The sequence below is a fragment of the Podarcis tiliguerta genome, assembly GCF_965153285.1.
Source record: "Podarcis tiliguerta genome assembly, chromosome: 10".
NCBI classification, from domain to species: domain Eukaryota; kingdom Metazoa; phylum Chordata; class Lepidosauria; order Squamata; family Lacertidae; genus Podarcis; species Podarcis tiliguerta.
Genome location: NC_139543.1, coordinates 28,500,474 through 28,515,826, shown reverse-complemented (window position 1 = coordinate 28,515,826; position 15,353 = coordinate 28,500,474). Strand labels below are relative to the sequence as shown.

The following is a 15,353-nucleotide window of genomic DNA, read 5'->3' as shown; positions in this document are numbered from 1 at the left end:
GGTGGCGCAGAGCTGCAGGAAGCCCTGGAGCGCAGCCAGCTCTGCGCCACCCTCCGGAGCCCCGTGCGGCTTCACGCTGGGCTCCGGAGGGTGGTGCAGAGCTGCAGGAAGCCCGAGAAAGCCTGCATTCTCCTCATAGGACGCACACACATTTCCCCTTCATTTTTGGAGGGGAAAAAGTGCGTCCTATAGGGCGAAAAATGCGGTATTAGAAACTCACAAAATTCAGTTAAAGTAACTTGCAAATTATATTTTTGTTCCACAGAGCATGAGTGTAAAGAGAAACACAATGCTTATTTCAAATGGTTGCTCTTTCATAACCTCTTCAAACATTAGACTGTAAAGATTGGGGAACTCTCCAGAAATAAACATTCTGATGTCTTAAAGAAGCACAACTTATCAATTTATAGTGTATCCAAGGAGCTCCAAGACAACATAATTCAGGCAATATGTTTGCCCTACGGTTCCTGAACCATATGCCAATTATCCTGTTTTTACTCTATTCCTATAATTGTGCAGTTTTGTTATAGCAGTTTACGTTTCTTTTGTATGGTTGTTGAAGTGTTTTCAAGCGCTCTGAGTTTTCAGTTATAATTATGGTTCACATGCAGGGGGTAGGATAGATGTACAGTCGTACCTTAGCTCCTGGATGCCTTGAGAGTCAAACGTTCCCAAACGATCGAAAACCGGAAGTGAGTGTTCCGGTTTTTGAAACGTTCTTTTGGAAGCTGAGCATCCAATGGGCTTCCACGGCTTCCTGCAGCCAATCAGAAGCCGGGTTTTAGAAGTCAAATATTTCAGAAGTCGAATGGACTTCCGGAATGGATTCTGTTCGATTTCCGAGGTACGACTGTACTGTAATGTCTATGGCAGATGTATCCCATGATCCAGGCCAGGGTTCCAGATTTTACTACCCCAGGACTTGCAGAGAACACCAGGGTGTATCTAACTGAGCAAGGAGAGTACAATAAAATTAATATCTCCATTTAACTGGCATAACCTCAGACCTCAGGTTCTTATTTTGCAGAGTCCCAGGCCTCTAAAATCAACAGCCAGATTGCCAGATGTAGACACAAGTGGAATGCATGCTATAGGCCATAACAACAATAAAGGATTTTGCATGCAGAGTCCCAGCTTCAGTTCTAGGAATCTTAACGAAAAAGCGAGATGAATGAAGAAAATTTAATCAACCATTTGTGAAAGCTTTATGGAAGCAAATGCTATAGCAATGATGAATGAGTGGAAAGACAGAGACCTCTTCAACCTTCAACCTCTTAAGCACAGATATTGAGAGAGAATTTGAAGTGACAAAAGTACTGTACGAGATTGTACATGATTGTTAAGGTCTCAGATACTTAGCTATTATTATACAAGGGGGGAAATCCTTGATTGACTTGATTATTGAATTGTTGAAGGTTTTTAGTATTTTGTAAAACTATGTACATACAGTGCTTTTCCCCTAGAAAAATAGGTGCTGGTACTCACCATGAAGTTGTTACAGTAAGTGTCACACTTTTTAACAACAACAAAAAGAGGTGCCGGTACTGTATACCCTTGATTACCCCGGGGTTGGGGCGGGAAGCACTGTGCACATCTGTTTGAAAAATTAAATGTTGAGTAAGTGGTCACGGGATTTAAATCCTCTAAACTGGATAGTATGTTCAGTAAAAGTAACTCAACAACAACAACAACAAAAGACCCCTCCGCTTGTGTGTGTGTGTGTGTGTGTGTGCGCACACACACACACACACACACACACAGTGTTACCTCGGGTTAAGTACTTAATTCGTTCTGGAGGTCCGTTCTTAACCTGAAACTGTTCTTAACCTGAAGCACCACTTTAGCTAATGCGGCCTCCTGCTGCTGCCGCGCCGCCGGAGCACAATTTCTGTTCTCATCCTGAAGCAAAGTTCTTAACCTGAGGTAATATTTCTGGGTTAGCAGAGTCTGTAACCTGAAGCGTATGTTACCCGAGATAGCAATGTATATATTTAGGGCTTTTTACATCTAGAATGGATAAACATGAGTTTCCACAACCTGCTGAAATGATAACAGAAGAATAAATAAATGGATTGCAATCTGTTGAGCTGTAGTCATATAAGGAAATGCAGCTTCATTTGAAGCTTTTAAAATAGAGCTTTTCCAACCTGTTTCCCTCCAGGTGTTTTGGTCTACAACTCCAGGCTGTGTTGAACTGAAGAGCAGGGCACTTCTCCAACAGCAGGAGTGGATATGCCTCAAAACTCCGCAGTTACTTCTCAAAGCCCTACTGCTTTCACTACATTTTGTTGTGTTTACATTTAACACTAAACTATTGTCTGATGCTACTTGCATGAACAGGAAGGAGCCGCCATGGCCAGCATGAAGACATCTACAGAATTTAGTTCCTTTCCCCGCAAAACCTAGCTTGTCATTATATATGAATTAGAGATCTTGGTTTAAAACAAACACTGCTTATTTAAATTGTCCGCTTTATAACATGTGGTTTTAGTAGGCTTGTTTAGAAATCGACAAGAGTTTGTTTTAAATGAGGATAGCATTAAACTAAACTCTGTACAAAAGTTCTCATGGTTGTACGGAAACAGGGGAGAGAAGAGTGTAACAGCTCATGCACGTAGCTCTAAATGATGGTTTGGTGTGTGAAAACCAGGCCACTATATCCACAGTTAAATGCGACTAATTCAGTGAGTTATTTCGTGTTGCAGTTTTTTTATGGGGAACAAGATATCTCTTGGTGTTTTTTTCCTTACTTTGTTTTCTCTATTGCTTTTGTTAGTAGCCTGTCTGAAAATTAACGAAGGTGAAAATTGCAATCAATTGTGTTGCAAAGGAGCTGATGTTAATCTGGGAGCATTGTTGATGAATAATGGCACAGCTTTAGAAAGGACACTATTCATTAGAACCACAGTATTTCTAAAAGGTGTTTCAAGAAAACTTACTTTGTCAGAAAAGAAAGAAATATTTTCCAAGGCATTTAGTTTTAAACATATTAACATTCATGGGTTTGTACAAAAATACGGTTTAATAAATCCAAGCCCTTATACATAATAGTATGTGCATACTATTTTCATTGAGTACATATTGTGGAATAATTAAAGTGTTCTGACATGGAGAATATTTCCCCAAGTTCTGCACAATTTGCTTATATACAGGTGATATGCATACTTTAATCTTACATGTCTTTTTTTGTGTTGTTATGTATGCCTGTTTCAGTAAAGACCGCCCTTCATGGAGGAGAGGGCTCTCATTAGCTGCTAGCCATGATGGCCATGCTCTGCCTCAAATGCTTCTGAACACCAGTTGCTGCAAACTTCAGGAAGGACAGTATTGTTGTGCTCAGTTACTGTGCTTCTCACAAGAGGCATCTGGTTGGCCACTGTGAGAATAGGACTAGGTGGGGCACTGGATTGCATTATGTTCTTATGCGCTCCATAAAAACATCATCTTCTTGGTGGACATTGAGAAATGGTTGGTGTTGTGCCTTGTCTACAGTTTTGCAGCAAAAATATGTGAATTGCTGGGGTTTTGTTTCCAATTTTTTTCCTGTATGAGTCTACTGCCTTTGCTGCTATTTTGAGATGACGTTATAGCTGTGATTCAGTAGAATATTATCACTGCTGTTTAGTGGCAGAAAGCTTTCTGTCTTTGCACCTATAATTTAACATTCCCTAGATTTGTCAGCCTATAATACAGCAGAGTAAGATGTTGATAGCAGTCAGACTTTGAACTGATACTTTCAAGCATTTTTGCTATGGATGTCGTTCGCAACTCATGTGAAAGACTGGTTGTGTATAATGGAAACTTAGACGAGGAAGGGAGGAATCAAAGTTCATCAGGTACAATAGACAAAGTCCCTTTGTTGCGTATATATTTACGCTAATCTAATGCACCATCAAATCTAATGTGCACCTCAGTTTTCAAAACCTTGAAACCGATAAAGTATTTGCTGGTGCATGTAAATGCGCCGTCGTATCTAATGCGCACCCTAATTTGGCAAAAAAGAGTGTGCATTACATTCAAGTTAGTACAGTACTCAGGTGAAGCTATCAAGTGGTAAACTTTGCTGCCTGAAAACGGCACTCTCAGTTGACTGCGTGACTTAAACACATGGTTGCAGAGACACGCTTAGGCTTCATTTTGGCTAGCCGTGAGAGGAGTGCTACTCTGATCGGTTGAGTGGATCTCATGGGTCTCTCTCAAAGAGATTCCCACTCAACTGATCATTGCAGCTTCTCCCCCCGCCCCCACCCTCTCAGCTGTTAGTTTCCATTGTGAGGAAAGGATACCGTGATTCATTTTTACACCTTCGTTTCTTTTCTGTAACATTTGTATCAGCCCTTATGTTAACGCTTGTTAGAAATAATACTATTAATAGTTAGTAATAATTAGGCGGTTCTTGGAAAAGTCATCAGGTCGACATGGTAAGAACATTTTCTCAATTTGCAGCCCTGCCCCTCTGCATGTCTATTCAGAATCCAGAGCCACTGAGCTTATTAAGTAGCACGTGTATTTAGGATTACAGAATAGACTAAAAGTAGGATGGCAGCGTTTGGGTTTTTCTGCTTGTTGCTGTAGCACACAACTATCGATTTTGGGAAGCATCCTGGGAAGAAAGGTACAGTATGTTTGCATAATTAATACAGGAAGCCATCCATGTGACTCAAAGCCCATCATGTTTTTACTCGGAGAGGCGGTGGTCATGTGGACTGGCAGCGGCAGACATTCCCTGCCTGTTTCTGTGCTCTATAGCCACAGAATCAACCCTAGCTATCTAGGTGTGCTGTTTCAAGTAGTGTGAGGGGTTCTCGCAAAGTACGGTATATCATAGACCGTATCATTGATGGTCTGTGATACACTTTGTGGGCATCTTTTGTGGCAACTTCTAAATGCCTGCTGGAAACTTTTCTTTTCTGCCAGTCCTATGCCAGTCCTTCCACAATGGTTTAATGATATTTGTTTTTAAAGTTTTATGCTTTGCTTGCATAGGTTTTTTTTTTACGTTTGTATTGCTGTAAACTGGTTTGAAATATTTTTACGCTGTAGCAGTATATAACCACTTCTTTTTATAAATAAATAATAAACACGATACATTTTAGATAATGTTATATATATAAAGTTGTGTGTAGGGTTTTTTAAAGGTGGTACCATAGGATTCTCGTTGCCTGTGATTAACATGTTTTATTTCCTCACTTCTTTGCCTTCTTTGGGTGTAGGAGAAGAGGCTGTGATAAGGTATTAAGAGGCAGTGATAAGCTTTCCCCTCTCCTAGGAAGGCTTTCCATTGATATTGTGTTGGCATAGTTGTGAAGCTCTCAATGCCTTATTTGAGCTGTACCTTGATTAGCATCGAGGTGAAAGTCGCTCCCCTTGCTCTTTAGAAATTATTGCTACTATGCAGCCTTAACACAAGTAGAGCCATTATTGTGGTATTTACCTATTGGGCTAAAAGACTAGCTTAAGCAAATGACATGTATTTGATCTGACTAACTTCCTGCCTTCCATGCTGGGTGATTGATATAGAAATGCCTGCCAGGTGTCTTAAGCTGAAATCTTAGGCACATTTAACTGGGATGAAGTCCGACTGAATTTCAATGGTGTTTATTTCTCAGTAGACGCAAATGGGACTATGCTGTACAAAATGTATTTGACTACTTCTATAAAATTGGGGAAAGCATGAATTATACTTACTGAACACTTTTCATTTTGTGTATTTTATTTTTTTCCTCCTAGGATGAATAAAAGATACTTACAGAAAGCCACAAAAGGAAAACTGCTAATAATAATATTTGTTGTAACACTGTGGGGCAGAATAGCATCTGGGGCAAACCACCACAAAGGTAAGAAATTGCACGGTATGGTACTGATGTGGCACCTATCTGCAAACTCCTTGCTTCAAGGTGATAATAGTTTAATGGTATTATTATTATTATTATTATTATTATTTAAATCATGTGATTTTTCTTTGTTCATTGGCTCCTGTGGGTTGTTGTTTTATGTCAATGTGTTGACAAATCAGTGTTAAGTAATGTTTTCTTTAAGTAATGTTGCCTTAGTTTCCTGCTATTGTGTCCTGAAATAATTTTATGTTAATCCTTTTTAATAACTTTCTTTTTTTAATCACCATAATTTTGTTTTTCTTATCTGAAGATGGTAAACTTGAAAAATTGAGCAAGCTTATAATAAAGCTGTTTCTCCCATAAAAAAATGTTCATCAAAGAGTACATAGAAATACTGTAAATGAGTTCATGAAATGAGCCTCGTAAAAAACCATCTTGAGTAACACGTGGGCTGCTGTAGCAGTCCAATTATCCATGCCAATGAACTCTGAAGAGACATTGTGTGCGTGCTGAATAGTCGTGTCTCCATTCTCAATAAGACCTTAGAGTGTTCTTCTCTGGTGTCTACAGAAATAGGGCTTCTCCCTTATTGCAGTGTACTCTTTCAGTTGTCACTATAGAATTATGCTTACAGTTCTGACAGCTTTTAGCAGCTTGAAAGTAATACCCTTTTTTATTTTTACTTTTATGACTAGGAACTCTTCTCCAGGGAACAATATCCGTTGATTTATGGATTAATAGGAAACAGCTCTCTTGTTATACCTAATCAAAAACACCTTGAGAAGCTAGTAATAGTTTTTGCTCTACAATACAGTCCTAAAGTTTATTTCTCATTTTGAGGCGCCTGTGTACATTCTCAGGATTCAAGCTTTGAAAATTTGGCTGTGGTTTAATTAAAGTTATGGAGAATGAAAGGGGAAGGAAAGATTTGGAATTAGTAAGGATTTAGCATCAGTAAGGACCAAAATAATAAGAAAAAAACCCCATGGAAAATCCATAATCAGTTCTCACGTTTCCTCCCCTTTAAAAAGCAACTGCTGAAGTGTTGGGATAAATGTGGATAAAGGTTGCAGTGCTGGGAAACATTTTATGTTTTCTTCCACCCACCCCACATCAGTTTTCCTTATCTAATTAACAGCTCTTGGAGCTACTGTTTGACCCACTGAAGAAGACATATATGGCTTCCATATCGTGTCACTGCCTTCTTCCCAGCTCAGCAGATTAGAGGTGAAACAACACCAACCAATTTGAGAGAAGGATTTGATTGCTTGCATGCATACTGTATACATGCCCTTGACTGGCGCACTTGACTTGTTGAACACATTTCAAAAGGGTTGGCTACCATTGTAGTAAGACCTGCAAAGGAATAGGTACGTCTTCAATTCATTTGAAAAGCTGCAGTTGTGATTGAAAGTCAGAAGCCAACCCATGCACAGGTCAGTATGCATTATGTCTGTATGCCATAATGTGACTGGCTCAGCACATAGCTGCATGGCTGAAAGTCAGCAATGGCTGATGAAAACCCATAGGTGCCACAGAATCAAACAGGTTGTAAAAAAAACAAGACTATGAAGACTATTATTCCTACAATCCTGCATTAAGACTTTAACACAGCCAAAACTATGGATTAAAAAAACCTCTGGCTTCCAGTGGCTTCAAATATTTTCCATGGAAATGGTCAGCAACAGGCACCCAGTTGTCAGTCATGTGGGCCACTTATATTAATTTTTGCTATGTAGTTAAGGAAAGCAAAAGGCCTTATTTTACTTCCAAGGCAGCCTCATGTTGTGATAAATACTATTATAATAGCATTGCCTCATATGCTGCTTTTCTGAACAAACCGTGTTGGACTATACTGTTTTGTTAATAATGCTTGAGAACTTCACAACTGTGCTGAGCGTCTACAGTTTCTTAAAAGTATAAAATATATATTCTCTGTTACAGCTCTAACCACATAATATATTATAGGGACTCACAAACTGGAGTTACAGCTGTTTTTTTTGGGGGGGGGGGGGGGTTGGCCATATTGTTGACTTAATAGCAGTTAATGTACATAGCTGCTATATAGCATCACAGCATCCAGCTGTCTTAACAATGCTTTTATCAACAAGGATATTTAAAGAAAATGCTCGTTTATGCTTACTAGGTGTCCTTTTCTCATTTATGCACTACAGGGGCTAGAATTGGGGTTTATAGTACTGCTGCTGTCTCTGGCCGCAGACCCTGCCTCTTGGCACACTGAGCAAAAAAAAAGGTCAGGGTAAACTGTGCAGTCCAGTATTGAACTCAGCAGCAGCTGACACAGAGCTGAATTAATCATATTCATACTGAAAAATTGGAACAGTTTTATTGTGTTCCCTTGCATGGCTGCTGTTTCATTTCACCCAAAATGTCATTTCATCCAAAGCCCAAACCTAGGGTATTCAAACAGCTGTCATCTCAAATGTGCAATAGTGATGTGCTGTCTGGTCTACATCACAGTGTTCCAATGGTGCCCTGCTGATTTCATCTTCTATATTCTCTCAGATTCTGTTATCTTTGCTCTTCGTATACCTGGCAGATGTTCTGGGGCTAGCCATGTAATTAAGTACCCAAAAGTTTCCTTCTTCCAGATGCCTTATTTTCCTCAGTAGTCATTCCTTAGAAATGCAAAAGCAACCTTCAGCCTTGTCAATGCCTAATACTTGGACTTACTACTTTTTGGTTTTTCCCTGAAACTTCTACTGCTAATGGTTCCCATTTTCAGAATGCCTCAGAAGGAAACGTTTTCTGTTGCTAATTTACTTCTTGGCAATGGGAAGTTTTCAAAAAAATAATAATCGGCAAGATTGTCAGTTTCACTGAAGACTTGCTTCATAGCTCAGTTGGTTAGAGTTTGGTGCTGATAACACCAAGGTTACAGGTTTGATCCTGTTTGGGACAGCTGCATATTCCTGCATTTTGCAGGGGCTCCCTTCCAACTCTTATGATTCTATTAGGCAGTTTGTGGGAAGGATCTGTCAGGCCTACCAAGGCTTTTTAGATCGGTCAGCTGAGGGTGAAGACTCAGAGTTGGATCCCTTCGGGACACAGCTGTCAACCTTCCCTTTTTTTGCGGGAAATTCCCTTATTCCAGCACCGTTTCCCGCTGCTTCCTGCTGCTATCCCGGATTGTTAGATATCCCATAGACTGTCCCCGGGACAGGTGAGGCTGCTGATCCCTTATTTTCGAGGCTGCTGTTCCCTTACTTTCAAATCAGAAAGTTGACAGCTAGGCTTCTGGAGATGCAGCAAAAAGTACACCAGACATGTATGTATATACGTCAATCAACACATGGCATGTCACGATTGCCCACCTTGCTTGCTTTTCAGTCTGCCTACCTGCATTTCCGTTACTGGTGCTACTGCTATCTCCTCATTTGGTGTGAGAAAAATCCAGGAGGAGGGAGTGTTTCCTCTTGAAGCACGAAGAGAGTGTCATGAGACAAAGGTTCTTGAGAGCAGAAGCAGTAAGACCTACAAGGCCTACACAATCACTCAAGCCTGCTAACTGTTAACAGCAAACTGCTAAGTCACTGCAACTCGCAACTCATCTTGAGAGATGACTCATTCTCCCTATAAAAGTAGCCAGCCTCTGTGTGTCTCAGCCAGTGTGTGTGTTGTGTTGTTGCAGACACAGGGGCTCCAGGACTAGTAAATCAGTAACTAAGACTGTGCCTCTGTGAGGGCCTCTCAGATAGCTGCAATGAGACTCTGTGTATGCTCTTTAACTATGCTGTTTATCAACAACTTTGTTTTGTCAAGTAAAAGTTTTATTCTGTTTATGAAGAAAATTCTGTGTTGATTAATTTACACAGATTGCCTGCTCTCTCCAACCACAAAATGTAGTAGAGGGGTGGAAACCCATCGCGTCTTACTTTGAAAGGTGGGGTGCCACATTTGGTGGTGGGGTGCTTTGTTAACTTTTCTTAGTTGGAGAGGGAGAAGAAAGTGGCTGTGGAAGGAAACAGGCAGGAAAGGCATTTGAATCGCTGGTAGGTCCATTTCTCTTTTCAGCCGAGAAGTCAAAACCACAAAGTGGCTACATAGCACACTAAGTCTTTTGTCTTCCACGTGCTGTTAGCAATGCCTATAGGTGTGCTACTGCTTTTGTTTAAATGGTGCAATTTTCTTTTAGGCACCGTAGGCAAGACACCACTGTTGGTGGCTATCAGGCTTACTTCAGAGAAGTCACCAGGACCACAGACTCAGCAGATGTGAATGGCCTGTTTGATTGTTGAGTAACAATATAATAATTAGCTCAAATAACAAACAACTGTTATGATGATCACGACAATAATGATTATGCATTCTCAGAGCCAAATCATGTTTCTAAAGGCAAACATAATAGTTGCAGGACATAAATCTTGCTAAAGATCATGAATGTCACTAAAACCAACAAATTTTTACCTCAGAATTCAAGCATTGGCTCCCTTCTGGCTTATAACTTCAGTCTAATAAGTATACAGTATTGACATTTAGGTCGGCCTGTATGTTTTCTGGTCCTATGTATGGCTTTCAAGGAAATACACACTTAAGGGTAGCTTGACTGGTGGCAAATGGGAGAGATAAAAAATAACCATAAATTTGCTCCCGACTATCAGCAGCATTTCCCAAAGCGCTGAAGTATTGTCTCAGCACAGCTATATGAGTGACTACAGACTTTTTTTTTTAAAGCATTGCTTCACACTTGAAGGTTACAGCAGGCCTACTTTTAAATTACATCAAGGCTGTGATGCAGAGGAAACAAAGTTGAAGCTTGTGTCATTAGTGTTATAGTATTACAGCTAATCTTATACCCCATATGACCTTTTGGGTCTTGCCCTGTGTGAAGAAATGCATATTCTACCTACCCCACATTGACAGAATATGTATCTCCCACAGTGTGCATGTACATCTCTTTCCTTGCATGAGACCTAGAAATGGAAGAAGAAAGTACCGATGTCTTGTGCTTTCCTTCTTGCTGCTTCCTTTGAATATCTGAAGCAGAAGAAACCGTACAAAGTTTTTCTTTTCTACCTCTCACACTCTTGCCCTTTTGCTGTGTATTTTGTTTGCTTTTTCTGGGCCAAGAGAGGCATGAAATAGGTCAGCTTCAGCACTGGATAATAATTGAATATTATAAAAATGGCAGAATGGCGCAAAGACTGTTGGACCACATTGCATTTAATTCTTTCAGGGTTTTCCGTTTCTGGCCTATATACTTAAGCAAAGGATGTTTTAACATCCAGAGGCGAAAGCTGCCGAGCTAGAGTTTATTGACACTGACTTTCTTGGTTTAGCAACACTGTCTCTCTTGGTTTGATAAAAAATGGATCCATCAATTCACAGTTCAAATTGGGCACCAGCCCCAAAAAGGGGTGTGCATACCTGTGCTTATTCACAGCAATGTTTATTAGTTCCTTGGTAGATTCAGCTAATATATCTGTGTATGTTATCTCTGCTGTCAGAGTATTTTCTATTACCTTTTAATCTCACCTTATGAAATAGATATCTCCTCCCCACTGGACATTTGTGAATTTGTACTGTTTGTTAAAGAGAAAGATACCTGTGTGGATAAGCAAAATAGGTGCTTACTTAACAGAGAGAATTCACCAAACTCTTGAGAGGGAGCATCCTGCAAGCTTGCCCTAGGATAATCAGATTTAAAAAAATCACCCAAAATTTAAGAGCCTAAGGATACACATCTTTAAATGTGCCTGTCAGAAGTATCTTTGTTAACGCCTTCTTTCAATAAAGTTGTGTCATGTATGATGACATGCAGAGAGGCAGGAACTGAGAGAGATGAGATTATGAAGAAGAAGGGAGAACAGTCTGAATTAGTTCCACAATAAGGAGCTTTTTCATTCAGGGGGGAAAAAAAAACACCCTCATTTGTTTTCTAAGAATTCTTTTCTGGCTAATAATGTTATGTGAACTGATGGTGCTGCATGCATCTTCCTGACTGAGGATGTAGAAATGGTAGCTCCTAATACAAGCCATGGTGGACACCGCTTGAAAATTGAAATTCACCACTCCCCAGACTAACCCACCTGGGAGCAAGAAACATGTGTGTGTGTGTGTGTGTGTGTGTGTGTGTATCTGGGAAACAATAACCACTGAAAAGTCGTATTGGCAATTAAGCAGCATATAAATAACTAATAAATCATTGGAAAGTATAATTATCAAGAGAGCTGACCGAAAAGGTACCAAACAAAAAGCTGCCTTGGTTGGATGTACTGATCATGTAGTTTATAGCAATCGGCAAGAGGAAGAGGTTTAACCTAGTAAATAAATAATTGTATATAAGCCCCCCAACTTTCCTAAGATGCAAAATAACTTGCTTGCTATCTAGCTAGCTAGCCAGCTGGGGAATAACAAAGAAAGGATAGAGATTCCTGCCCCTTCTCCAGCAAACCAGCATTTCTGTACTGCATAATAGCTCCACCAACCTGCTTGCTTGCTTGCTTATATGCACTTCTCTGTTCCCTCTACCTATCATGCAAGTAGGAAAATATGAAGAGCCTTCCCTGCTGGATCAATGCAAAGACCTATCTAGTTCAGAAGACCCGACATCAACACTGCGATTCCCAGCAACTGGTATTCAGAGGCATACCTCTTGCAACAGTGAACACAGCCATCACGACAGCCTTGCGTTTCAGTAAAGCACTGCATTAAAACCATTTGCACATATGCATACAAAGCACCTGCTGTTCATGCCTGGACTGTTGAGCGCCGGCTGCACATGGACAGAATTTCACAGCATCTCATTTTACATTCTGAGCCTGGGAAGAACTTTTGGAGAAAGCGCCTGTCAGGAAACTGCCAGTGGCTCAAAGGGGAGAGATAGAAGGGCAGTTGTGTTACAGGGAGCCTCCGAACATCTTGTGAAGCAGTTCATCTTCCGGTGAGGAGGAAAGCCCCACCTAATGGAGAAGAGGTGCAAGGACCAGAGGATGCTAGGAAGAGCCTTAACACCGAGCCTAAGCAAGCCGGAGAGGCGGGAGCACGCCCCTGCCAGCATCCATCCTGCGCAGTAGTCTGAGGCGCAGGGAGGAGCTGAAAAGGCTGGGGATGATGAGACTTTTATGTTGCGGGAGGTACAAAAACAGACCAATCCTGGATTCTGCTAGCGATTGAGCCAGACATGAACTTATGACGTTCTTCACTGTAAATAGTTTGCGCCAAAATAAAGCCTGTAAAAGACAGGTGGGAGTCTTGCCTGGTTACTCTCGAGCAACTGCAACAGCACCTGACAGCGCCATTCATAATATATCAGAGCATTTACAAGCTGGGCAAGTTTGTTCACAGCTAATTTCAAACTTTGGGGACATCAGCTGAGGAGGACATCTATACAGTGGTACCTCGGGTTAAGTACTTAATTCGTTCTGGAGGTCTGCTCTTAACCTGAAACTGTTCTTAACCTGAAGCACCAGTTTAGCTAATGGGGCCTCCTGCTGCCGCCACGCTGCCAGAGCACAATTTCTGTTCTCATCCTGAAGCAAAGTACTTAACCCAAGGTACTATTTCTGGGTTAGCAGAGTCTGTAACCTGAAGCGTATGTAACCTGAAGCGTATGTAACCTGAAGCGTATGTAACCTGAGGTACCACTGTATTCTGTATTGTATGGAAGATCTAAGTGCTTTAAGGAACACAGCTTCCATCACAGTAAGAGGCACTAGTTTTGTCGCAGTGTGGCATGTTGTTACACATCAGGATATAACTGTATTTCATGTTAGAAAGAAGTTCCATGTTTTCAGTAGAGTTTTGGGAACCTTTTAAAACAGAGCTATTGGGGTTAGGATAGAACCTATCCACAAACAAAACCCATGATAGCAGAAGGTTGTTTGGTGCCTTCTGCAAGCATATACAGTGTGTGTGTGTGTGTGTGTGTGTGTGTGTGTGTGTATGTATTCAACAATCACCTGTCTCCCTGCTCAGGCCACTTTAGTTCTTCGACTTTATTTAGGTATGCTATTGATTCATCAGGCCTATGACTTAGAGACTCAGTATTTATATGGGATCGATAATACGGAGGGAAGGTGATACCAAGGGAGATAGCTTTAAAAGAGAGGATTTCACAAGACTAGCGGTGTGTCTTGTTAGCCCCCTTCTCCCCCCCTGAAGGTCTGAGTAGAGCTATTCCCCTGACTATGCTCATCAAACAGCTTTGCCCGAGGCCTGCTGAATGAAGTTGAACTTTAAAAATTAAGACTTTTCCCCCCAGTGAGCAAGCTTAGGTGTAGGATAGCCTACGAAGCTTTTTCAAAACTCCATTGAGTTAGGGAAGTCTTCTGAAATGTCTGAAATTATGCAGAAACAGCTGAAAAGTAAAATATTAAAAATGAGCACAGTATTTTTAAAGGGGGTTGTTTATACGTTTTGGGAGGTGTATTTAAATATGGAGAGGGAGGGTTATTCTAGTTTAATTGAGGGCTTATAAACACTCCTAAGTTTCCTGTGCTTTCCAAGCACAGGTTTGAGAGGTCTTTTGTCTCACCGTTTTCCCCAGGAAAATGTGCTGTTTACCACTGAATCAGAACAAAAGTCAATTGGATTTTCTGCAGATTGTCTTGTGTTCCAATTCAGCGGTAAAGAATGGCTGAGCCCTGGCCACACTTGCTTTACACCATTTCCAAAAATGCAGTTGCAGCTACTTTAAGAGAAATGTTATGGACCAGAAGAGGGCATCCATACTTTTAAAGTATGGAGGAGTGAAAGAGATGACCATACAAATCATGCAGTTGTAAACAAATCAACTTAAACTCGATCTGAAACCACAAGAAAGAGACGAATGGATTTTATTTACTAATAATTAAATTTCTTTGATCCCAGTAGCTATTGCTCGGTGCGCATCCTGCAAAAAATATTTAAACAAAGCAAAAACAAAAATAACAATAAGGACATGGAAATGTTACATTTCTTCTCAGTCATTTGAAATGTTACATTTCATCTCAATCAAGTGTGTCTGCAAGTATTGGATCAGTGCCTGGAGGCGGCAAAGGGCCAATAAGGGCCAATAAAAAAAATGGAGGCACTGTTGATAGGTGTTTTCTGTGGCAACCTGTTCTGGATCAGATTGCACTCCTTTAGAAGGAACAGTTAGCGGAGGGAAATAATATTTCTTTCTACTTAAGTCTAATGGCTCATGCTTCCTTTCAGTACTTTTTTTTTTTTTTTTTTTTTTTAAGAGGGTACAGATATGCAGATATGCAGGAAGTGGGCTTCATGCTCACATGTCTCTAGAACTTGGAGGAAGTCTTCGTCCAGATTAAATTCAGCTTGTCTGCACTATCATTTGCTACTGAGCTGTTGCCATTATGTTCCTATGACACGGAGCCCATCGAAGTCTAGTTCGCACTAATAGCCTCTGGACAGGACTTGGTTGTAAACATGGAAGAGAGGTGTTATATTTCGCTTTAAATTTAATTCTCTGATCAATATTGAAAGAGTGATTAATATGAGCATATGCAACATGTTCATGATGGTTTACTGCCTGATGTTAATCTGATGTGATTC

The 15,353-nt window shown here is 40.6% G+C and overlaps 1 protein-coding gene across 4 annotated transcripts in view; it reads left to right on the top strand.

Moving 5' to 3' along the window:
• Positions 1 to 15,353, top strand: part of TAFA2 (TAFA chemokine like family member 2) — a 139,599-nt gene that overhangs the window by 83,373 nt on the left and 40,873 nt on the right. For all 4 annotated transcript variants that reach the window (XR_014502128.1, XR_014502129.1, XM_083400164.1 and 1 more), the window contains exon 2: positions 5,731 to 5,837. Coding sequence is in view for 2 of the 4 variants with exons in the window: in XM_083400163.1 (XP_083256289.1) it covers positions 5,731 to 5,837 (107 nt within the window). In the remaining 2 variants the exon portion in view is untranslated. The remainder of the gene's footprint in view (positions 1 to 5,730; positions 5,838 to 15,353) is intronic.